General features: G+C 48.9%; 1 protein-coding gene across 2 annotated transcripts in view; it reads right to left on the bottom strand.

Annotated features, from left to right (window-relative positions):
• WWC1 (WW and C2 domain containing 1) overlaps nucleotides 1–25,043 on the bottom strand; it is a 154,030-nt gene that overhangs the window by 8,827 nt on the left and 120,160 nt on the right. For both annotated transcript variants that reach the window (XM_068979817.1, XM_068979818.1), the window contains exons 12-19: nucleotides 23,127–23,235; nucleotides 22,708–22,788; nucleotides 21,971–22,057; nucleotides 20,961–21,153; nucleotides 15,155–15,307; nucleotides 14,330–14,421; nucleotides 6,427–6,547; nucleotides 4,965–5,129 (exon numbers count right to left, since the gene is read on the bottom strand). In XM_068979817.1, coding sequence (XP_068835918.1) covers nucleotides 4,965–5,129; nucleotides 6,427–6,547; nucleotides 14,330–14,421; nucleotides 15,155–15,307; nucleotides 20,961–21,153; nucleotides 21,971–22,057; nucleotides 22,708–22,788; nucleotides 23,127–23,235 — 1,001 coding nt within the window. The remainder of the gene's footprint in view (nucleotides 1–4,964; nucleotides 5,130–6,426; nucleotides 6,548–14,329; nucleotides 14,422–15,154; nucleotides 15,308–20,960; nucleotides 21,154–21,970; nucleotides 22,058–22,707; nucleotides 22,789–23,126; nucleotides 23,236–25,043) is intronic.

Raw genomic sequence — 25,043 nt, 5'->3', positions numbered from 1 at the left:
GGACCATCTTGACTGCAGTGGATTCATACAAACGGACTGGCTGGGTATCATTTCAGAAGGGGGCTTTATTCTGCATTGTTTCGATCCAAAAGTGGCACTCCAGAATATATGTCATACCAACTAGAAATACGTGTCAGGACGATTGATGCTTACGTCATAGTTGTTTGTGTGTTAAAGACCATGTTATAAAAGAGCGATGAAAGTTACCTTAAGTCCTTGAATTTAACTTTTTCTTAAAGATGTTTTAGTGCATTTGATCTCAGACATGGTAGAGAATATTGCTGCCTTTTTGTTTTCTCCATTAGAGGGAGATTGAGGAGCAGAGAGGCGAAATAACTGGAAGTCAGAGGGGTCTACTTGAAAATGAGAATTTTGGAAGAACTGTATCCTTCAGGTCAAAGTGAGCGAACCGACACGTGTGACAGTGCTGCTGGTAAGTACATAGGTGTCAGAGACACAGGGCTTGTGGGGAGCTGTGGAGAGTATAACACACTGTCCCCATCCCTCATGACTTAAAAGTCCAGTGGAAGCCCAAGCCCAGGAAGCTCACCAGGTGAAGCAGACTGTGCTGAGGACCAACGAGGGGACACCTGGCAGAGGGCTCTTGATGTGGTGTCAGGCCAGGAGAAGGGATTGACTGTGCTCACAACAAAGTGCCCTGACTCGAGGCATCTATGAAATGGGATTAACGCCACTTGCCTTGCAGGGCTGTTTGTGAGATTAGATGACACAGGAAAAACAGGGAACTTTTTTTGTGGGTGTGTGTGTGTGGTGCTAACCTAATTAGCATATGAAACTCCATCCTCTTATGACTCTCAGTGAGAGACAAGCCCACCTTCCACTCATGAGGCAAAAGTACCAGAGTCTTGCTTTCATGGCCTCCCTTGCAGCCAGAAGCCGGACAGGACTCAACTATGAGGGTTCAATGCAACCGCCCTGGTCTTTGAGTCACAGCCTGGTCAGCTGGACCAAATCTCGGTCGCTGGGCCTCCTGGACTCAGCCAGGCCATTCTCTTCCGTTCCGTGTTCATTGGTTGGTTGGTTGCATCTGCGTGTGTTGGTTTCTCAGGGAGAAGCAGCCATCAGTGGTGAGCAGTGGCGGCGGCAGCAGCTGGAGCTTTCCTGGCCTCCTGCAGTGTCAGGAGTCTGGTGGGGGTGTCAGTGCTGAACCCCAAAGGCAGCTGCTGGGCCAGCTGGGGCCGTGGTCTACAGCAGCACTGTGTCCTCGCCTGTCCTTATGGTGCGATTCTGGCTGTGGTCTGGCCCGCCTTGTTCCTGCCTGATTTCTGAGGTTGCTTCTACAGCCTTCTAATGAATCTGTGAACTACTCACTTTCCTGTTTAAACATTTCTTCCCCACATATACTGCTCCCGGTCTGTTTCTGCTGCTTGCTGTGAAGAACCCTGACCAGTATAGGACTTGGTACTCGAGTGGAGCGCTATAAACCACAGGCTGGAAGACAGGGAGCTGGCTGTGTATTGGAGGTAGAAGGGGGCACAGCACAGACACATATTCCCTGCTGGGAATTTTAGAATAGATTTTGTGGGTGAGAAACAGAGGGATACATTATTGTTACCTGTTGAATCTCAAGAGACAGACTGCACACCCCTATAGAGTTTTAAGGGAAATGACAGGAAAAAAAATTCAGGATGTTGTACCATTGGCTACTTCCTGTAGCCTTAAGTGAGAATCTACCAGAAACAGATAAGCTTGGGCTGAAGTGTAGTCAGAAAGCAAAAGAAGAAAAAATACACATCTTTGCCAATAAAGGCCCTTTTTGCCTGTGGCAGGTGATCCATGCAGACTGGGAATTTCTTTACCTTCAGCCCTGAGGTTGGAGAGACTGGTCCAGGTAATAAAATGTGGGACAGGCTCAGCTTAGTGCTGCTGCTGCTGCTGCTGCTAAATTGCTTCAGTCATGTCCGACCCTGTGCGACCCCATAGACAGCAGCCCACCAGGCTCCCCCGTCCCTGGGATTCTCCAGGCAAGAACACTGGAGTGGGTTGCCATTTCCTTCTCCAATGCATGAAAGTGAAAAGTGAAAGTGAAGTCGTTCAGTCGTGTCCGACCCTGTGCGACCGCATGGACTGCAGCCCTCCAGGCTCCTCCATCCATGGGACTCTCCAGGCAAGAGTACTGGAGTGGGGTGCCATTGCCTTCTCCACAGCATAGTGCTAGTTGTGTTAAAAATGCTTGAATGTTAAAAATGGGACTGGACCTCTTTGTTATCAGGAATGCCAGTTCTGGAAAAGGCCATTTAAAGTGAATCCATTTACATAGGAGATCAGAATTCTATAGTAAACTTTGGGGGGAAAAGTTTGAGTTTTTAGTTGGAAAAGAGTAACACTTTTCAAAAGTTTTATATTTCATATCTTCCATTTGACAAAATTACAACTGCATTCTAAATCCTGATGACAAAGGATAAATCAAACATTCATTTCTTTTGCTGTGATTTTTTCCAACAAGTAACATCCTTCATTTTGTGTTTGATTTCCACTGCACATTCATAAAGGCGGTAATTTTGCCAAAGACAGATTATCCATTATCCTGAGGGCTTTTCTAAATCCTTCAAGTTATTCACATTTGAAACATGGATTGGGTTTTTCTCTTCCTCAGCTGTGAGCTGGGATTAAGCAGGATTCTTCCCTTGTGGTTCAGGAAGTCCCTTGCATTAAAATCACACTCAGTGACTGCAGGAAACCCTGTACCTTTTGCAAGATACACAACTATATTACGTCTGTACTCACACTTTCTTTTCAGATGTTTACAAGCTTAAACATTAAGTAGAGACGACACAGAGAGGAGAGGTTTACGTTATTTCTGGGAGGTACTGCAGGGAATGTTTTGGGGTGGCCACTAATTTGAAAAGTAGCTGGTGCATTTGTAAAATTGTCACGTTATGAAAAAATTAACTTCACTACTACTGGCTTAGCAGTAAAGAATCCGCCAGCAATGCAGGAGACGCAGGAGATGCAGGTTCGATCCCTGGCTTGGGAAGATCCCCTGGAGAAGGAAATGGCAACCCACTCTAGTATTCTTGCTTGGAGAATCCCATGGATAGAAGAACATGCAAATAATTGGACACAACCAGGTAACTGAGCACACACACACACACACACTCAAGCTTATAACTGGAGGCCTTGGATACCAGATATTAGATGCTGAATCCCCCCATAGCCCCTCCCTCTATAACAATAGACAAGTGGATGTCAGGTTGATGAGGTGGGGCGGGTTCCAGGGACCTCTCCTGCACAACTTACTGGAACACAAGACAGGAAGGTTCTGTTTATTATTCTAGTTATTGCTTGCTCATTTTGTATGGTTAGAGATAAGGAAGGATGTCAACATGTCATATGAACCTCAAAACAACGTCTTGGTTCTATAGCCCCAGCAATTGGCCCCTCAGATGGGGGTCACAGATAGAAGGCAAGGGAATCCGGAAGCCAAGACCACCGCACGGCTTCTAAATCTTCCATGGCCTGCAAGAGCAGGTCGGCAAGTCAAATAGGTTAAAGAGGGCCAGGTGGAGGCCACAGTGAACTTGAAAAGGCCTGCCAGTCCCTCCTCTCAGGGCAGCGGCCCCCACTGTGGAGCTCCAGCCACTCATCACTGTGACAGAACGTGTAGCCCTTGGGCCAGACAGTCTCCCATCCCCCTCCCAGAGAAACTGGAGTTTTAAGTGAAATGGCTGCATTTAAAATTTTAGTTTTAATTGAATTTCTTAAGTTTTCAATGGTAGCCAAAAAGTTCAATGAACAAAAGCTCCTAAACCAATGGCTAAGTAATCCAGGGCTGTTGCTATTTTGCAGCCTCAGGCTGCATGCTGCCATTGCCCTGGAGGGGGAGGAACTGTCCGTCAGGGAAGGTGAGAGTCAGTCTGATCTCAGCAAGGGGTGCAGAAGGGCAGGGCCGGGCGTAAACAGTGGAGAGTTGGTTGGAATTATAAACAGTTCCAAATAGGAAAAGGAGTATATCAAGGCTGTATATTGTCACCCTGCTCATTTAACTTCTATGCAGAGTACATCATGAGAAATGCTGGGCTGAAGGAAGCACAAGCTGGAATCAAGATTGCCGAGAGAAATACCAATAACCTCAGATATGCAGATGACACCACCCTTATGGCAGAAAGTGAAGAGGAGCTAAAAAGCCTCTTGATGAAAGTGAAAGAGGAGAGCGAAAAAGTTGGCTTCAAGCTCAACATTCAGAAAACGAAGATCATGGCATCCGGTCCCATCACTTCATGGGAAATAGATGGGGAAACAGTGGAAACAGTGTCAGACTTTATCACTGGGAAAGACCCTGATGCTGGGAAAGATTGAAGGCAGGAGAAGGGAACGACAGAGAATGAGATGTTTGGATGGCATCACTGACTCAAGGGACATGAGTTTGGGTAAACTCTGGGAGTTGGTGATGGACAGGGAGGCCTGACATGCTGGAGTCCATGGGGTCGCAAAGAGTTGGACATGACTGACCGACTGAATTGATAAACAGCCTTGGCTGCGAATTTCCTGCTTGCCTAGTGGTTAGGACTCTGCACTCTCACAGCAGGGAGCATGGGTTCAGTCCCTGGTTGGGGAACTGAGATCCCACGTGCCATGTGGTTGGGTAAGTAAGTAAATATATATACATATTATATTTATATAATAAGCAAGTAAATATATATATATATATATATTATAGGTAAGTAAACAGACATACACATATATAAAAGCGTTGGCCATGTACTGGTTACTGAGCCTTTCCCATGCTTTAGCCAATTCAGTCCTTAGAGTAACCCCATAGACTTAGTCTATTAATTCCATAAAGAAACAGGTGTAACATGCCAAGAATGACTGACAACAGGGGCAGGACCAGGACTTAGACCCAGAACCGTGCTTAGACCCAGAACCGTGCGAGGCCCAGGGCTCTCAGCTGCAGGGCGAGAAGCGGATACTCTAGGGAGGACGGGTGTGCGGCTGCTTACCCGGCACACGTACTGGCTCTGGGGGCCTGGGGAGAAGGTCTTGGAGCGGATGATGGTGCTCCCTCGAAGAAACGGCCCCGGGGAGGGCGTGCCCACCCGCCGGTCCTTGGGCCGCACCACTGTGGGAGATGGGGCTGGGGTCTCTGTGTTGGTCTCCTTGTCCACCTAAGGAAGAAGTCACACCTGTGAGGCTGGGAGAATCCAGAGTCTCAGCCACCCACCCTGAGACTCACAAGGTGGACACTGAGGCTGCTCCCCACTCCGATCACCTCACCCCTGGCCCTCAGACACAGCAGGGGGCTTCCACGGACCCAGCCCGGCAAGCATGGCACCCGAGGCCCTGCGTGCCAGCCCCCAGTCCTCCCTGATACCTGTGCTTGGGGCCAGTGGGAGAGACTTAGTCCCCTAACAAGCTCACATAAGCAGTAGAGGTACCTCAGGCACGGATGTCCTGGGCCTCACACCCTCAAGAATAACGTGCCAACCATATTTTGACAAAGCCACACCCAAGGCTTCCATCCCCCTAGCCAAGACTTGCAGATGTTTCCTTGGAGTAATGGAAGCAACTAGCAAACCTCGTTTTTTAAAAACTAGGTGATCAGCTTTTCTATTGTCCTTTCACAGTAATTACCAGTAGAGATCAACAAATAAAAACACCCAAATGAAAAGCCTTGGTTAGCCTAAACAGTGCCTTTGTGTGCTTTTGGAAAAGGCACCCCTTTTGGCTGGAGAAACTGCAGCAAGATTTCTTCTTGGTGTGGAGTAGATAGAAGGCAGGCCCAGATTCTTTTCCAATACCCCTACCTCCCCCGACCCTGCCTGGCAGCCAGGCACCTTTGTGCAGTGTGCAACCTGTGCCTCCACCCCTGTGCACTACATGCCCAGAAGTCCCACAGGTGAAAGAATACGGGGATCTCTCTCTACGGAGCATGAAGCCTCTTACAACATGTCACCCGAGTGCAGCAGGGGAGCAGAAGGTGACAGTGACTCGACTAGACCCCCTTTCCTACTGCCCTTCAGGTAGACCCAAATGGAGAAATCCACGCTTTGAGATCCACCCATCTGCAAGGTTGGCATTACTGCACCCATTTTAGAGATGAGAAAGCCAAGGCTGGAGAGGGATGAGGTCATTGGTCTAAGGCGACATAGCTAGGTAGGAGCAGAGCCAGTGAATCCAGGCCAGCTGACTGCACAGCCTGGGGTCTGCCCAGAGAATTGGGAACCACAGAGGGTGGGAGAGATGAGGGTCAATCAACTCCTCCTGATTTTCTGTCACTGAAATGACTCCAATTCCAGGCAGGGACACCCCTACACAACCTTCTGCAGGTCACCCCATTCTGAAAGCCTGTCCCCTGATGCTGGGGCATGAGACTTAGCCCCGAGACTTTTCTGACTGCCCGGGTTCAATAATTAAGGATTATTTCCCCCAAAACAGCCCTTCCCATGTCCCAGCCCTCCCTACCTTGATCGCTGGGCACCCGTCCATGTCAGGGGAGGCTTCCTCTTCCCCTTCCTCCTCCTCCTCTTCCTCTTCCTCCTCCTCGGCTGCGGCCTCGTTCTCGCTTGTCCCCTCCTCATACCTCCTGTGATGACAAGACACTTTGATTACCCACAGCACCCATTCTCATCTGCTCACGTGCCTTTAAGTGCATCCAGGGCAGGGCTTCCAAGCATTTTCTGGATTGAGGACACTTTAAAAAAAAAATCAATTTTAACGAGGTATATTTACATATAACAAAGTGCATTTCCTATAATGTTTGATGAGTTTTGACCACTGTGTTCCCCTATGTAACCATTACCACACTCAAGAAAAAGAATGTTCCATTATCTTGAAAGTTTCCCTTATATGCTTTCCCAGTTAATCTCCCCCCACCCTCAGCCCATCATTGATCAGCTTTTCATGACTAAAGATTAAATCTGATCTTTCTTGTGTTTCTTGGAAATGGAATCAGATGATATATGCTCTTTTGTCTCTGGCTTCATTCTCTCAGCATCAAATTTGGCGCATAGTATCAATAATTTACTCCTTATTGTCGAGTCATCTTCCATTGGATGGATGGACCACAGTTTGCTCATCAGGTGATAAATATATGGATTGCTTCCATTTCTTAGAAATTATGAATAAAGCTTCTGTAGATATTCACCTACAACTCTGTGTAGAAATAGGATTTCATTTGTCTTAAGACACTGGATTAGTTTGCTGCTGCTGCTAAGTCGCTTCAGTCGTGTCCGAATCTGTGCGACCCCAGAGACGGCAGCCCACCGGGCTCTGCCGTCCCTGGGATTCTGCAGGCAAGAACACTGGAGTGGGTTGCCATTTCCTTCTCCAATGCATGAAAGTGAAAAGTGAAAGTGAAGTCACTTAGTCGTGTCCAACTCTTCGCGACCTCATGGACTGCAGCCCAACAGGCTCCTCTGTCCATGGGATTTTCCAGGCAAGAGTACTGGAGTGGGGTGCCATTGCCTTCTCCGGGATTAGTTTGCTAGGGCTGCCATAACACAATATCATAGACTGTGTGGTTTTAACAACAGAAATTTATTTCCCACGGTCCTGGAGGCTAGTAAAAGTCAAGATCAAGGTGCGGGCAGGCTGGTGACTTGGAGACGGCCACCTTCATGCTGGGTCCCCATGTGGTCTTCCCTCTGCGTCTGCGTCCCCGGTGTTCTCTGTGTGTCCCAATGACCTCTTATGAGGACGCCAGCCATATTGGACTAAGGCCCACCCTAACTTTAACAGACTCGTGTTAACTTAATCAGCTCTGAAGACCCTGTCCTCAAAAACAGTCACATTCTCATGCATGGTCAGAGCTTCAGTATCTGTAATTTTGGGTGAGACATAATTCAGACCATAAGATATGTATACACACTCAGGAGCAGAACTGCTGGGTCAGACAAGAAGTGGTGAACTGGTTTACCCACATGGCTATATCATGTTATGTTTCCACAATAATGTTAAGGGAATTCTGGTTCCTCACCTGTACTCGGCAACATCCATCTTTAAATTTAGTCATTCACCTGATGAGTGCTCATATCTATTGTGGTTTTAATTGTACTTTCCTGTCGAGAATTTCACTGACCATTCAGATTTTCTTTTGCAAGGTTTCCATTAGAATTTTTAGCCCATTTGAAAAATGGGTTGTCTTTTTATTACTGAGTTGCAAGAGTTCATTATATATTCTAGATAGGAATCCTTTGCAAATATTTTCTCCAAGTCTGTGGCTTGCCTTTCCTCTTCTAAATGGTGTCTTTCAAAGGACAGAAGCTTTTGATTGTGACAAAGTCCAATTTATCCCTTTTCCTCTTTAACGCTTTGTGCTTTTTATGTGGTACCTAAGAAGTCTTCGCAAAGAATTTCTCTTGCACTTTCTTTTAAAGGATTTTTAGTTTTAGCTTTTATGTTTAATACTATGATCCATTTCAGATTAGTTTTTGTCCATGGCACCTAACATTTATTTTTTTCTGTATGGATATCCAATGGGGTTACAGCATCATTTGTTGAAGAGACTTTATTTTTGGTGATACTCTTCATAATTATCCTTTCCCCTCAGACTCTGAGCCTCAAAAGAGTTGGTGTGACAAATGGATGGCATTTATTAATTAGTAATTTTTCTCCATTCCCATCTTTACTTTTCAAAGACATACATAACCGCCAGGCTTCTGATCAGCTTGAGGCAGTATTTCCATACAGAGCTGAAGGAATTTCAGCCAAAAGCAGAGAGTTTGACATCTCGTTAGCTGGCTCAGTGAGACTGTGGATAAACACCAAATCTCCCTTAGGATTTTCCCAACAGGGAAAACAGATCTTGGCTCTCCACCTTCAGCCCTGTGCTGAAAACCTCCCTGGCACTTAGACGGGGACTCTCGCTGCGGAAGGGCCTCTTCTTTCCTTCCTCTGCCTCTTAATCCACTCATGAAAGAGCCACTAAACATGGATACCAGAGGCTTCCCTGGTGGCTCAGAGGGTAATGCAGGAAACGTGGGTTCCATCCCTGGGTCGGGAAGACTCTCTGGAGAAGGGAATGGCAACGCACTCCAGTATTCTTGCCTGGAGACTCCCATGGGCAGAGGAGCCTGGCGGGCTACAGTCCATAGGGCCTCAGAGAGTCAGACACGACTGAGCAGCTAACACTTTCACTTTTCAAACATGGCCTCGATGACCTCCGGGTGCCATGCTGAGGCCCTTCAACAACACCGAAAGCCCCTCTTGTCTCAGAGAGTGAGTAGGCCTCCTCAGTGTCACAGGCCACTCAGAGGTGCAGCCAGGTTCCCGCTCCATGAAGCGCTCAACTGCTGGGGAAGTCTCTTCTTTGTGACTAAGAAGCTGATCGACATATTTTCCGGGAAAGGGAAGAAAAAAAAAAAAACCCTCAATTGTAAAGAGACAAATAATTAGACACATCTTTTCATCCTTTGGAAAAGTGGCCAAAAAATCCATAAAAATGTAAAAATATGTATTTGATATTTGTAATATGTATTTGATATCAAGTGAGGGTTTGGGAAAAAGGTGTATCCCTGTGGGGAGTGTTAATTGGAGCAGCCAATGAATACTGTGAAGTCAGTTTAGCAGTACCTGCTAGAAAAAAAACAGGTACATGTTCTTGATTAAATACTGTTTGATTATATTGTATCAGAGAGGATGTAGCTTCAGGGGCACTCTCAGTCACTGCTGGTGGGAGCATTTACAATCCTGTTTGAGAAAGATGCTGCAGGACCTTGTAAAATATAAACCACACATGCCCTGGGACCCAGCAAGGCCACTTCTCAACCTTTGTCCTAGACAAATACACGTAAGCTCCCAAGGAGGTAAATACAAGGGTTTTCACTCTAGCATTGTGATTATATTCTCCCGCATGCACGTGTGTCTGACTCTCTGCGACCTTATGGACTGTAGCCTGCCAGCTCCTCTGTCCATAGGATTTACCAGGCAAGAATACTGGAGCGGGTTGCCATTTCCTCCTCCTCCAGGGGATCTTCGGACCCAGGGATCAAACCCTCATCTCCTGCAGCTCCTGCATTGCAGGCGGATTCTTTACTGGTGAGCCACCGGGGAAGCCCCTATATTCTCCTACGTTTTCTAATCCTCTGAGAGTTTTGTTTTGTTTCTGGATCTTAAAAAAAGATCAAGTCCTCTGATTATACGCATTAAAGAAACCCGAACAAATGAAAGGAGGGAACAACAGCGGCATCCTCCACTGGGCCTTGGGTGCGGAGGGAGGAGAGGAGATGAGAACAGAGGACCAGTCTGCGGAGCCCTCCACTCCAGAGCTGAACGGGCAAAGCAGAGCTAGTTAACATTCCAGGACCAAAAGAAGCCTCTAGTGTGGGGGAGGCGGCTGCAGACGGAGCCACCCCACTACCACAGCAGCTCCGGGGGCGGGGGGGGACTCCCAGCCCTCGTTATAAGTCAGTGTCTCGGGAAGTTTGAATGGCCAAGGGTGGGGAGAGAGGGGGCCACAAAGGGTGAGAGAACAGAAGGTGGTTGCTAGGAGACAGTGTGAAAGCCTCAACACAAGCTTGGAATTTGGTGAAAAACCACTGATCTTGTGCCAGGGTTTTGGAAGACAGGTCCTGGGCCGATTTCCGGCACTGGGACCTTTGCAGAGTGTCAGAGGGAGGGGAAGAGAGGGAGAGAGAAAGGGGGAGAGGGAGAGAGAGAGAAGAGGGAGGGGAAGAGCTGGAGAAGAGAAAGGTAGGGGAGGGAGGAGGGAGGAGGAGGAAGGGGAGGAAGGAGAGAGGCAGTGGGGAGACAGGAGGAAGCAGGGAGCGAGGGGAGGGAAGGAGAGTGGGGAGCGACAGGGGGGTGGGACAGAGAAGAAGAGAAACCGAGACAGTTGAGAGAGAACCCTAAACGAACATACAAGAATTCAGGAACCTGGCCCTATTCTTCATCACATGGAGGAAGAGTCAAGGACAACAGGAAGAGAGGAGTCAGCCTAGGGGCCAAATCCTGTTTCTGGACAGTCCAAGGTCCAGGCTGTGAATGGTTTTTATATTTTTAAATGGCTGGGGAAAAAAAAAAATTAAAGAGGGGGTGATATTTCACGACACGAGCAAATGATGTGAAATTCTAGTTTCCATGTCCGTAAATGAAGGTGCAAGGACAGAGGCATGGTCGGCTGGTGTGTGTACTGCCTGTGATTGCTGTCACACCACGATGGCAGAGTTGAGTGGATGCAAAAGAACCTGCCTGGCCCGCGTAGCAGACATTTACTATCTGGCCCTTTCCAGAAAGCACCTGCTGACCCCTGAAGCAAAAGGTATTAAGGAGAGACTTCTTGTCAGACCAAACATAGAATTTAGGGCTCTAACAGAAGAGTCACTGCGTGCTGTCTGTGGGTCAGGGTCTGTTTTAAGGGCTAACCATGCATGATTTTCAGAGTCTACAAAATACCCCATGTGCAATGGCTATTTCTTAAATCTCTATGTCACAGATGGAGAAACTGGGTTTGGAGCTTGGTTCTCAGCCCAGGCTTCACCTTAGAATTACCTAGGATGCTTCCCCCCCAACCCCAAATTAATTTGTTTTAGACTGCCCTGGGTCTTTGTTGGGCTTTCTCTAGTTGTGGCAAGCAAGGGCTACTCTTCGTTTCGGTTCGTGGGCTTCTCAATGTGGTGGCTTCTCTTGTTGAGGAGCATAGCTTCTAGGTGTGCAAGTTTCAACAGTTGCAACTTGTGGGCTCAGAGAGCAGGTTTGGTACTTGTGGCGCCCAGGCCCAGTTGCTCTGGGGCATGAGGAATCTTCCCAGACTAGGGATCGAACCCATGTCCCCTGCATTGGCAGGTGGAGTCTTAACCACAGGAAACTTTAAATGTACTGATGCTTAGGCCTCACCCAGACCTAGGAGCCTACAAGGAGCTGGCTGAGTGAGATTTTGTGAATTCACATCTGTCTGGATTCAGAGCACATGCACTTAAGCACAAATGGCAAGGTTCCGAGGCTGTGCTCATTTCCGAGATGGGATTTGCTGTCTCCCTTTCCAGCTGGTACTTAAGCTGTGTTCCTCCTCCATTTCCTGGTAAGAATCCCTATTGTCCCTTGCGTGCCTACTACAAGCTTTCCACTTTCACTTCATCAGTGGCTGATCCTTCAGTCTCTTCTGATGATCCTTCACAGTCAGTGTGAAGTCCCCACGTTTGAGCCAAGGATCAGACAGGGTCAGAACGACTTGTGGCTCTCTTGAGTAACAGTGGCTGCTCTTAAGGGGGCGGGCAGTGACCGGAGGAAATGTGGTGTGTGCTTCCAGAGAGCTGGTGATGCTCCTCAGTTTGGACCCATGGGTAATAGTTTGGCTTCTGAAAATTCACTGAGCCGGACACACACACCAGCTTTTCTGCATGTGCATGATGTTGCAATAAAAAGTTAAAATATGCGTTGCCTAAGGTTATACCAAAAAAGATAAAGCTACGGTTTGAACCCTAGTCTACATTACTGTTTCCTAAAGTGTGTGATGAGACCTTCTGTGGGGAGACGAGGGACTAAAGTTTCTGATCACACAGTGGAAAAGCTGTGTCCTGTCCACTTCTCCTTCAGACTTGGTTACATCAACAAGGACGTCTCTCTTGGGCAGTAGCATGTCTTTAACATTGCTGACATATGGACCTTCTTTAAAATTTTTGCTGGAGTGTAGTTGCTTTACAATTTCGTGTTGATTTCCAGTGTACAGCAAAGTGTATCACCTATTGCTGTTCAGTCACCCTGTCGTGTCTGACTCTCTGCCACCCCACAGACTGCAGCCAGATCTCCTTCCCACTGAGGTCACCAGAGAGCACTGAGTGGAGTCCCCTGAGCTATACAGTAGGCTCCCGTTAGTTATCCACCCTATACACAGTAGAGTATGTCAACCCCCATCTCCCAGTTCATCCCCCCATCCCTTCCCTCCTTGGTATCCTTGCATTTGTTCTCTACGCCTGTGTCTATACAGATGAACTTATTTGCAAAGCAGAAATAGAGACACAGAAGTAGAGGAGGTATGACCTTCCTTTTTAACAGTAGGAGCGATCTTAGTCTTAGAACCTTGGCAAGCAATATATCCAGGTAGATTTTAACATTCTTGTTGTATTTTTATTACATTTAATCTTCCACAGTTATCTTCTAGGGCAGGCTTGGCTCATGACCTACTCAGTATCCACTCCTACATTCTTCCTTAATGACAGAATCCTGAATTTTATACCAACTAAGAGACCTCATTTCCCAGCTTCCTTTAGCTACTGGGTAGGCCAAGTACCTAAGCTCAGCCCATGAAAAGCAGGTGGAAATTGCTGGGTGGGACTTTCAGGAATGCTCGTTGGTTTAAAGGCACTCATGTAGACTCTGTTGTCTTTCCTCTTTCCTGATGCCTGCCTGATGGCTGCTGACTCTGCAGCCATTCTGTGCTTAGCAGCCTTGATGATGGAGGTCACACAGTAAGGACAGCAAAACAGAATCAGAAAAAGAGCCTGGGTTCCCAATAACATCATGGGGCTGACAGATGAGCCTTGGATTGCCTTTTCCCAAATCTTCTTTTTTAAGTAACAAAGAAGTAAAATTCTATCTTGTTTAAGCTTGTTATTTCTGCTCCCTATTCCTAGCTGCTGCTGCTACTAAGTCACTTCAGTCGTGTCCGACTCTGTGCGACCCCATAGACGGCAGCCCACCAGGCTCCCCCGTCCCTGGGATTCTCCAGGCAAGAACCCTGGAGTAGGTTGCTATTTCCTTCTCCAATTGCAATTCCTTACTGAGGAATTTTCAATTTATGGCAAATTATACTTATTTCCACTTCCCTTGGCTCAGCTGGTAAGGGACCTGCTTGCATGCAAGAGACCCCAGTTTGATTCCTGGGTCGGAAAGATCCGCTGGAGAAGGGATAGGCTACCCACTCCAATATTCTTGGGCTTCCTTGTGGCTCAGCTTGTAAAGAATCTGCCTGCAATGCGGAAGACCTGGGTTCGATCCCTGGTTTGGGAAGATCCCCTGGAGACTACCCACTCCAGTATTCTGGCCTGGAGAATTCCATGGACTGTATAGTCCATGGGGTCGCAAAGAGTCAGACACGACTGAGCAACTTTCACTTTCATGCTTATTTCCACTTCTAGTAATATAAAGCTTCTTAGGAATTTTTCTAAACCAAAATAAACGTAAGTGCATCACAATAAACACTAACATGTGAACCAGTATGAATAATTGCTAGAACATAAAATCACAAACTGGGAAGGGACTTGGGAAACACCATACCAGGCTATATACTGCCTTGTTGCCTATAGAGACCCACTGAGAGAGGATCTTCGTTTTCACAGGGAACACTTCTCTTGGTTGCCCTGGTGTCTGGGGATCTCATCCCTGGGCTCAGGTCCAAGCCAGGTCAGTTCCCAGGGGCACCCTCACTTACCAGGTGTCTTCCAGGGTCTGCGTGCTGCTCCTTTCCTCCTGCCTCTTCTCCAGCTCCACGGCTGTCTGTTCCAACAGAGCAGACACAGCATCCTGCAGAGACAAAGGCCGATGAATCCTCTGTGCAAGGCAGGCAGAGCCCCACCTGGCAGGAATCAGACCCTATCACCCTCCCAGTGAACGGAGGGTAAAACTGAAGACCAGAGTGGGCAAGCATCTTGCCATAAGTTTACACCAACTGGAAATACGGTCCCTAGTTCTTCTAACTGGCAGTTCTACTGAAAATAACCTCTGTATACATGGACAAAATTTGGAAGATGAGGTTAGTGTTTGCATGAGACAGAATTACAGGTCTACAGCTGCAAGGAGATCATCAAGTAGTCAGGGAGACTGTCCCACTGAGTGGTGTCCACACTGAGAAAGCCTCTGTGACTTCAAGAAATTGTTTAACGTCTCTGAGACTCGGTTTCTTCTCTAATAATCACTCCACCTCTGATGTCCATGCTTCCCTGCTGGCCCAGAGGGTACAAAAATCTGCCTGCAATGCAGGAGATCCTGGTTCAGGCCCTGGGTTGGGAAGATTCCCCTGGAGAAGGGAATGGCAACCCACTTCAGTATTCTTCCTGGAGAATCCCATGGACAGAGGAGCCTGGCAGGCTACAGTCCGTGGAGTCGCACAGAGTCGAACAGTGAGTGACTGAGTGACTCACACATACACACACCCCTCTGATGTCCAGCCATCTCCAACTCTGGGAGAGGCTTTCCTTCCAGCCGACCAGGTGCTGCCTTTTATAGGAGAAGGATCCAAAGCTGTGGTCCAGCTCACCGTGCTTTCAGGCCCTGGGAGGGGGGCCATGGCTCCCGCTGGTTTGGGCTCCCGGCTCTGTTTCTTCAAGTATTTGTAGCTCAGGAGGTTGTACCAGCGAGTCGACCTCTCGCCGGACCGGCAGACCTCAGCCAGGCTGATCTGAGCGCCTCCCTGTGGAGGATGGGAAAAAAGCAGAAGCAGGGAGTGACAAGGTATTCTGGGGAAAGTAGATAAAACACCACTCCAGGTGAGATAGAAGCTTTCTGGGAGGAAGAAATGGCTGGGTATTGTTTTCTAATAACTCACTCATTCACTGACTTATTTGTTCACCGAGTTGTATAGGTTAAGACCTATCTAGATATTAATTTTAAGGATGGGTTCTCTGATGGCTCAGATGGTAAAAAATCTGCCTCTAATGGGGGGAGACCCAGGTTCGAACTCTGGGTTGGGAAGATCCCCTGGAGAAGGGAATGAGCATCCATTCCAGTACTCTGCCTGGAGAATCCCCATGGACAGAGGAACCTGGTGGGCTATAGTCCATAGGGTCGCAAAAGAGTCAGACAGGACTGAGTGACTAACACTGTACTTTCATGGGTTGTTTAGAGATTAACTTTATCAGATATACAATTTGCAAATATTTTCTTCCATTCAGTAGGTTGCCTTTTCACTTTATTGGTGAAAACGAAAGTTCTGCTGTGCAGAAGCGTTTTAATTTGAGGTAGTTGCACGTGTTGTTTTTTTGCTTTTGGTGTTAGAGTTGAGAAAGATAATCGCCAAGACTGATGTAAAACAACTCAAAGCTCTAGCAACAGGAGACTGGGAGAACAAACTGTAACCTATATTTGTAGTTATTCCATAGCTATGTACAAAAAATAAGGAAGATTTCTAGGCACTGATGTAGAGAGTTGTCCAACAAGATCCAGTCTAATTCCAATAAGATACAGTCTACAGCAGCCACGAAATTACAAGACTCTTGCTCCTTGGAATAAAAGCTATCAACAAACCTAGACAGCATATTAAAAAGCAGAGAGATTACTTTGCCGACAAAGGTCCGTATGGTCAAAGCTATGGTTTCTCCAGTAGTCATGTATGGATGTGAGAGTTGGACCATAAAGAAGGCTGAGTGCTGAAGAACTGATACTTTTGAACTGTGGTATTGGAGAATACTCTTGAGAATCCCTTGGACTGCAAGGAGATCCAACCAGTCAATGGTAAAGGAAATCAATCCTGAATATTCATTGGAAGGACTGATGCTGAAGCTCCAATACTTTGGCCACCTAATGTGAAGAGCCGACTCATTACAAAAGACCCTGAAGCTGGGAAAGGTTGAAGGCAAGAAGCGAAGGGGATGGCAGAGGACAGGATGGTTGGATGGCATCACTGACTCAATGGATACGGGTTTGAGCAAGCGCCAGGAGATGGTGAGGGACAGAGAGGCCTGGCATGCTGCAGTCCGTGGGGTCGCAAAGAGTCGGACACAACTGAGTGACTGAACAACAACAACAACTACTTGGGGCTGGCTCACAGGTGTGAATGGTCTGCTTCAGTAAACTGGATGCACTTTGACAGCATCAATGCATTCATTCAATCATTTATTTGATGCACACACATTTGCCCAGTTGCCTCTATGTGTCAGACACTGTTCTGGGTGTTGGGAACACAGCGGGATTTAAGGCAGAGAAAAATCCCTGCCCTCCTCAGTTTATATTCCAGTCTGGGGGAATCAGATAATCAGTAAGTAACTTCTATATTGTGTCTCATAGAGTCTAAGATACCATCAATTATAGAGTGTACTATTATTTCATGTATCACTAAGAAAGAAAAATAGTTACCAATTAGAAGATGACCTGACAGCTAGTACACACTGCATCTTGATTTCAGAGATGATAAAAATGTGAAAATAACTTGCACCCTAATACCTACGATATGGAGAAATATTAGGTGATATAAAGTGCTGCAGAGAAGGTGATACAGGGAAAGTGCAGAGGTGGGGATAAGAGGGTGGAGGGGGCAATGTGGCTTTACGTAGGGTGGAAGGAAGTCCTCACGGAGAAGGTGACATCTGGGTCAAGAACAGAATGAGGCGAGAGAGTGACTTTTGCCCATCAATATCCAGGAGAAAAGAATTACATTCGAAAAGGATGGCAGTGAGAAAGGCCAGAGAAGAGGGTGTGGGGTGTATTCAAGGGGCACAAGGGGGCTGGAGGAAGAGTCTCGGGGATCAAATCCAAGAGATGGCAAGAAGACCTCAGAGGACCTGGGGAGAGCAGGCAAAGGCCCAGGTGTTGACTCTGGCTGGAGACAAGGCTTCCTAAGGATTTAAGGAGAGAACTGGATGGACTCATCTGAGATTTAATAGGATCACCCTGGTGACTGTGTTGGAAAGAGATGAAGGGCGGCAAGAACAGAAGCAGAGAGACCCGGGAGGGGATTCTGCAACTATCAGGTGAGAGATGGTGGTGGTCAGGAGCATGGGAGAAGTGGCTGGAATCTGGAGATCTTCTGAAGGCAGAGCTAGGAGTTCCTGAAGGACTGAACATGAGGTCCAAGTCAACCCTGTGGTCTCTGGCTTGGGCAGTGGATGAATGAATGGGGCTGCATTCAGCTGAGACAGTGAAGACATGGCAGGAAAGCTCAGGAGTGTGCTGTGGACACATGATTGGTGATGCTGAGTGGATATGCAAGAAAAGATGGAAGAGACAGCGGACATACAGCACTGAGATGAGTGGGGAGGCCCAGGACGGCGCTATTACATGGAACGGTGTTTGAAAGTCGGGATAGGACAAGATCAATGAAGCAGTGCATGCAAGTAGAAAAGGGGAGGAGAGCAAGGCCTGAGCCCTGGGGCCTTCAGACGGGGAGAGGTCAGGAAAATGAGCAAGAATCCACAGAGCAGACAGACAGAGAAGCCAGTGATGGGAGAAGGCGGCCAAGAGAGCGAGCGATCCAGGAAGCAAGTCAGGGCAAAGGATGTCGAAGAAGATGGAGTGAGCAACTGAGCCAAACACTGAAGACAGGCCAAGAGACATGAGGATGGAGAGAGCTGGCCACTGGATTTAGCAACGAGGAGGTCCCCGATGACCTTGATGAACACATTTTTGGTGGAACGATGAGGGCCAGAGCCCACGTTGGTCTGAGATGCAGAGAAAACACACACATCTCGTTCATGTGTTGCTACAGGGAAAACAAAAGTAGTAATGTAGCTGGAGGAAGAAATGGGGTAAAAAAAATTTTTTTTTTACAACATGGGATTAATAACAGCATATATATGGAGAGGTATATTGAGAAGTTCGATCTAGTGGAGGAGGGGAAACTGGAGACAGAGAACAGAGCAGAAGGGTGAGGGCTGGCATGATGACCTTGAGCGAGGATGGCCACGGATGGGAGTGCGGAGGGCCCACCCTGAGCTCTGGGAGGAACCACAGAGCCTGCAAAAGAGGGGGCAGGGGCAGCAGTGGGGGCTGTCTTCTGGGTCCTTCTACTGTTCCAGGATTGGGTATAAAGCAAGGGCCTCAGCAGAGGGACAGTAAGGGTGAGGAGAAAGGACAGGATGAGAATTTGGTGCTGTGTTTTCTCCAATTGCGTGGGCAGACAGGAGGAGACAGTTCACTTTGACAGAGCTAGGCTTTTGCCAAGTGTGGATGGCAAAGTGCAAAAAGGAGCAAGGGAGGGTTATAATGGTTAGCTCTGGGGTATGAGTGGGCCTGGGCAGTGGGCTGCCTTTACGGAAGGTGCACAGTTGAAGGGTGAGCAATCAGCACCTGCCTGGAAAGCCTGTGACCCTGAGATACCACCATAAAGTGACTGTGGAACTGCTGCCCATGATATTGGGGAGGGCAAGACACATATTCCATCCAAACCCATAATCCAGTAGGGCAGTGTGATGGCTCCCAGGTAGCACAGCGGTAAAGACCCATCTGCCAATGCAGGAGACACCGGCTCAATACCTGGGTTGGTAAGAGCCCCTAGAGAAGGAAACGGCCACCCACTCCAGTATTCTTGCCTGGGAAATTCCACGAACAGAGGAGCCTACAGTCCATGGGGTCGAAGAGTTGTAGTTGACTGAACAACTGATCACACACACAGTGTGATGGCGACAGAAGGAAGTTGGAATCTGTGTTCAAATCCAGACTTCTCTACCTACTTACTGGATGACCTGAGCTGGTTAATCAGCCTTTCTGGGCCTTGATTCCTTACCTGCCAAATGGACCTAATGCTAATATTGCTTCCCTGTTGTGAGGATTAAATGAGATACTGCACTCAAAGTTCTTAGTCCAGAACTAGACACACAGACGCTGCTCAGGATGAGTACTACTGTCCTTGCCCAGCTGGTTACGTGGCTCAAAACAGACCGGGGTGCCACCAACTCAGCAGTGCGGGGAGGCAGCGTGTGGCAGCCGACAGCCCTTCCTCCACACGTCTCCCTTCCATGCCTCCTCCAGCCACTGAAACACGACAGCCTGACACTCCACGTCCCCATGGGACATGGGAGACGGAGGCTCCGGTTGGCCATGGATGGAGACAAGCCACGCTGGGATGAGCACTTTGGCTGCTGCCATGGCAACCAGCAATGGCCAGACTTCAATTAGGAAGGAGGAATAAAAGGCCTCCAATTAGGAGGATAAAACAGGGTTGAGTCTCTTCTCATTTAGGAATGCTCAGGACTGAGGAAACGTTTCACTGGAGGAGCCTGGATTTTTTTTTTTGTATATAATTTATATTCTAGCCTTTAGAATAGAACTTAATATTATAGAAATAAATAAAGATGTATATTTTTGGGCATGCCACGCATCTTGCAGACCCCTGTTCCCCAGTCAGCGATTAAACCTGGGTCATGGCAGTGAAAGCCCAAAACCCTAACCAGTAGGCGACCGGGGGATTTCTTGGAGGCTGGATTAGGAAAAGCTTTCTGCTCCATCCTTCAGCAACACCCATTTTGGTTACCAAATCCTTGAGTCACCATCTCATGTATTGGGTTCCTCCAGGGAGCACTGTGCTGACCCAGAGAAAACTCCAGGGTCTGACATGAGTGGACCTGCCTGCATTCTAATTCTGTTCTGACCTTGAGAAAGTTCTTTGTGCCTCAGTTTCCCTGCTGGTATAATAGTATGGTACCTAGTTTATAAGATTTGTAGGGAAGATCAACAGAAATAATACAAGTATGGAGTTCAGTTCAGAGCCTACCATATAAACTGCATCCAATTCATACAAGCTGTTTCATTACTGCCAGTAATAATAACAACAATATAAATGGCAATGAAGCTGTTATGAATCCCAGCTGAGCAGGAAGGTGATGGGAACTGATTTCCAGTGAGAACCAGTGTGTGCAGACACTTCATTTCTTTACATCCTTGCTACAGGGACCAGCAGCACTGGCATCGCCTGTGAGCTTGAGAGAAATACAGAATCTTGCTGCCCAGACTTGATGCATCAGAATCTGCATTTTAACCAGGTAACTTGTGTGCACTTGAAAGTTCGAGGGGCGCTGGTTGAGCGCTTCATTCAGTCTCCAGAGAACCACCTATGAAGTAGTCAGGGTTAGCTGGTTTTACAGATAAGGAAACTGAGACAATTAAAGCATCTCAGGCCACATGGTGGGGAAGGCAGGTGGCTCAGCTTCAGGCACAAGGAAGGGATGAGGCCCCGCAATTCCATAGCAGATAAAGGAGCTCCCTGCTCTCTCTCTCCCCTGCTCCCAATAAGTCTACCTAGAACCCATGAAGAGCTGGGCTGGTACAAGCTGTGTTTGCCTCAAGCCTTTTCCCTGAAGTGCAAAGGTGGATCAAGAAGGACAGAAGGCTGGACAGACAGATAGAGCTCTCACCAGGCACTCCTCCAGGTGGCACCTGTCGGTGGTACAGACGTCAACTCTTAAGGTCTTTTGGTGTAGGGCTGGGTAGGACATGGACACCCAGAACACCTCGTTGAACACCAGGGTGTCCGCGGCATCCAGGGGCCGGGTGCGGAAGAGGCAGGTGGTGCTCTCGGAGCACGGAAGGATAGCCGCTCGGATGTTCCTAGAGGGGCAGGCACGCACGACAGCCGGGGTCAGGTCGGCCCGGGTCGGGGGCTCAGGCCTTAGGCTACACAGCTGCTGCAAATCCCCCAGGAAGCCACAGAGGACAAGAGTTTGTTATTTCCCCAGTCGCTGTGTCCAATCTCGTCTGCCTTCTGTTTTGCCTGCTTTCAGGCCTGCCTTCCTCCTTCCCACATGTCATGCCCCAGGCGCTGGCCGGGTACAGACCACAGAGACAGAAGCTCATACTGCTGCCCTCAAGGCCTACGGTCTAGCAAAGGAGGGGCATGGAGGCAGATGAGCTCAATGAAACAGAAACCCGTCTGTACCAGGCAGAGCCGAGAGGCAAACAGTGCAGGTCTCTGCTGTATTATTAGCCGTAGAGTTAACACCCATCACAACCTGCCCACAGAATCATGCTGATGGGAATTGGCTCCTGAGAAAGGCAGGCCTGGCTCTTTCTGCATGAAACACTAGCGCTTAGAGCAGACAAAAGGGGCCGTGACATCCTTCTTCACCAGGCTTCAAGTTCACAAGGACAGGGGTTTGCTCACCACCCCATTCTTAGTGCTGGCACCTGGTCGGGGCTCAGGACACACATGGAAAGCTGTCTGGGGCTCTCCTCTTTAGACTGAGCGTGTCTGCCACCCTGCCTGCATCCACGCTCGTGGCCCTGACCGCACCTCATGGTCACCTGCACTAACCACCCACAGTGGTCTAGGGGGCCCGTGGTCGGAGCAGGGCAGAAAGGAGAGTGTCCCCTGGGATGGACGCAGAGGGCGAGAGGATGATACACAGTCCATCAGCTACACACTCACACTTTCTGGTCTTGCTGCAGCAACAAAGCAGAAAGGTTGCTCAGCTGGATGATGAATATTGCAAACTGCTTATTCTTCTCATCATACCTGAAATGAAAAGGGGGCATACAGAGCACCTGTTGGTAACACATTTATTTCTCTCTCCCTTAATTATCACGGACGGAGCTGCTGACGGCTCTGGGGCCGTGGTGAGCTGGAGATCACTGACCCAGTGTTTGCCACCTTGCAGGGACACAGGTCCAGAGCTGTCAGTCTGATTTTTTAAAGGGAAGCCAGAGGTTGTGTAAAATTTCCTGAGAGCTAAATGTAGGCAATGAAATCCTATTTAAAAATAATCAAGACCATTCCCCATCAAGAGATGAACAACAACAGGAAATCTAGGCTGTACCCCCCGAGGGGTTGACTTCAGTCCAGATGAGATGATAAGAAAAAAGCTGTAGTAACGATGATGACCAAACACACCAAGAGGCAGGCAGTCTCCGTCCCTCCCCGGCTTGGCCCCTGCCCAGCTCAGTGACACCGAGCAAGATACAGTCTTCAAACCCTGTTTTTTTCTCGTTTGTGAAATGGGGAGCTGGGAGGCATAAAAAGAGACCCCCACCTTTAGTTAGGAGCCCACAGCTGTCAGCGGGGCCTGCTGGTTCTGGAGGAGGGTAAATGCTGGACACACTGCAGAAGGGGGAGGAGGGGACCCAGTGCAGACCACACCCCTCTGCCCCGCTCTCCCTGCCACTTACTTCAGGGCGATCTGAACCCGGGTGGCACCCACTGCTTCTGATTCATCACTGTCGAAAGCAGCGGCTTCCGAGACACCCAGCCTGGAAGGCAACACAGGGAAGACAGAGAGGGTCAGGCTGGTCTGCAGTGACCTGGGGCCAAAGTCATTTTCCAGAGACAGGGTTCTCTCTGGGAGGGAGCAGCATTCTCGAGGAGGAAGGTTTGGGTCTGCTGAGCCTCCCTGTGGACCCTGCCCACAGAGACTTAAATCCCTCTCTCAAGGGGGCTGCTCTTTCCCCAGTACTTGCTCCCTGGCCACACGCCCCTTGACGGCACTCGGGGAAATCAGCAGTCTCCCAGACATGAAGTATCTCTAGGCCCCCACCCTCCTGTGAGTTCCTCCCAGATGCTGGAGGGGGCCCGGGACTCAGGGACCCACCTCTGCACGGAAGCCTCATACACGCCACTGTCCCCGGCCACGGATTCATCTGACACAGCAGCAGAGACACAGGCCACTTTCAGGCCGCACCCCTGAGCCGTATTCACAGCTGGAGGAAGAGACGGGGGGAAGAGGCGGGCTTCAGAAATCAGGATACTGTCATCCCAACAGGTACTGTGGATCCCCTGTTGTTTTAAGATGGTCCCACCAAAATCCTACTACCTCTGACCTTTACAGCAAGGTCCTGCGTGTTTTGGGGTGAAGGAAAAGGTGGCAGAGGAGTCTGTGTCTAACATCTCAGACTCCACAGGCAAACCACTGGGGTTCAAATCACACACTGCTTTGTGACACTGGGACGCTGATTTATTCCCTCTAAGCCCTGCATTCCCTATCTGTAAAATGGGGATAATAACACCTACTTTGTTGGGAGGACACAAGGAGATGATATAGGCAAATCCTTAGTATAGAGACTGGGGCAGGGGAAGTGCCCTAGAAACCCATACTGCTATCCTTAGTTACTATGACTACCATTCCCATCACTATAGTGATGCCTTCCAGATCACTTCCTACACACTTGGGACAATACCACAGACCCTGGGCCCTTGCGGGAGGACAAGAAGGGGAAGAAGGATTCAAGCACTGGCTCTCCTACTTGTCTATCCCACTGCACTCCTAAGTCAGCTCATCTCTCCTGCCCTTGACAGAGGGCCTCTGAAGTCTCTGACGCAGGACTCAGACTCAGCACACGCTGCACATTCCTTCCCTCCCCAAGTAATGGGTGCTGACAGTGTGCCAGGGCCACTGCCAAATTCAGAGCTGCCAAGATGAATAGGACAGCTCCTGACCTCCACGCAGCACAAGGAGGACAGATTCAGGGGTTCCAACCTCAGGGCCAGCACTTCTGAGCACCTGCTGTGTGCCAGGCACATGGGTGGGGGTGGGGGGTGCACTGGCTGGGCTAGGGGATGGTGACCGTGAGCCTGGCAGAGGCCAAGGGGCCATCTGGGTGTGGCTTTCCCAGCCTGCATCCCACATCTGCAGCCCTGGAGCCCTCCTGCCTTCAGACCCACCCCGCTCCACCCTCCACGAAACCACTTAAGGAGATTAATTTGTCTGCTGACTGAACAGTGGCACTAATCGCATAACCTGCTTAGTGTCTGAGCTCAGCCTGGCAAGGCTTCTGGAGATGGCATGAAGAAATGCTGGCCTGGGAAGTAAGCGGTCCCTGGCTCCCAAGCTGCACTGACGCTGTAGGGTGGGGGTGGGGTAGAGTGGGGGTGGGGGGTTGGGGAGGGTTCACTCCCCACACCCCACTGGAGTCCCAGCATCCCTGATCCAGCTGATCACAGCCCTTAGACAGGGAGCACTGGGAACCCTTCTTGAGCCTCATTAGAGGTTCTGCCTGCACCCCCTTCTCTCCAGGGAACAATTTTCTGAAGCTTTCCACCTGCTGCAGTAGCAAGCCTGTTTTTATTTTTGTTTGAGAGGACTCGGCAAGACTGCCTTCCTGATGAGGGAGCCCCAGGGATCTCCCGGCTCTTCTAAGGAAGTGGCTGGCATGCACCCAGCAGAGCCCTTAATTAACCAGGAAATCGTGTTGCTTCTCCCTTGCTCCCAGTGGCCCTTGTATATGAAGAAACTGATATTTCTGGGTGCTGCAGCTGCCCCCGCCCCCATTCCTGGAGCTGAGAGGGGTTGAGCTTCTGGCTGGCTTCATGGGGGTCAGAGGCAGGAGACCTTTGCTGACCAGGTGGTCCTGAGCCCAGTCCTAACTCTCCTGCCTTACCGCAGTGACACTGACCTCAGACAAGTCACTTAACCTGAGTCTCACACCTTTCAGTCTGTAAGATGAGGATAAAATCAACACCCACCTCAGTGTCGTTTTGAGGTATACATGAATCAATATGTGCAACAGTG

This window comes from Capricornis sumatraensis, chromosome 9, assembly GCF_032405125.1.
Source record: "Capricornis sumatraensis isolate serow.1 chromosome 9, serow.2, whole genome shotgun sequence".
Lineage (NCBI taxonomy): Eukaryota > Metazoa > Chordata > Mammalia > Artiodactyla > Bovidae > Capricornis > Capricornis sumatraensis.
Note: the sequence above shows the minus strand (reverse complement) of the source record. Positions and strands in the feature narration are given on the sequence as shown.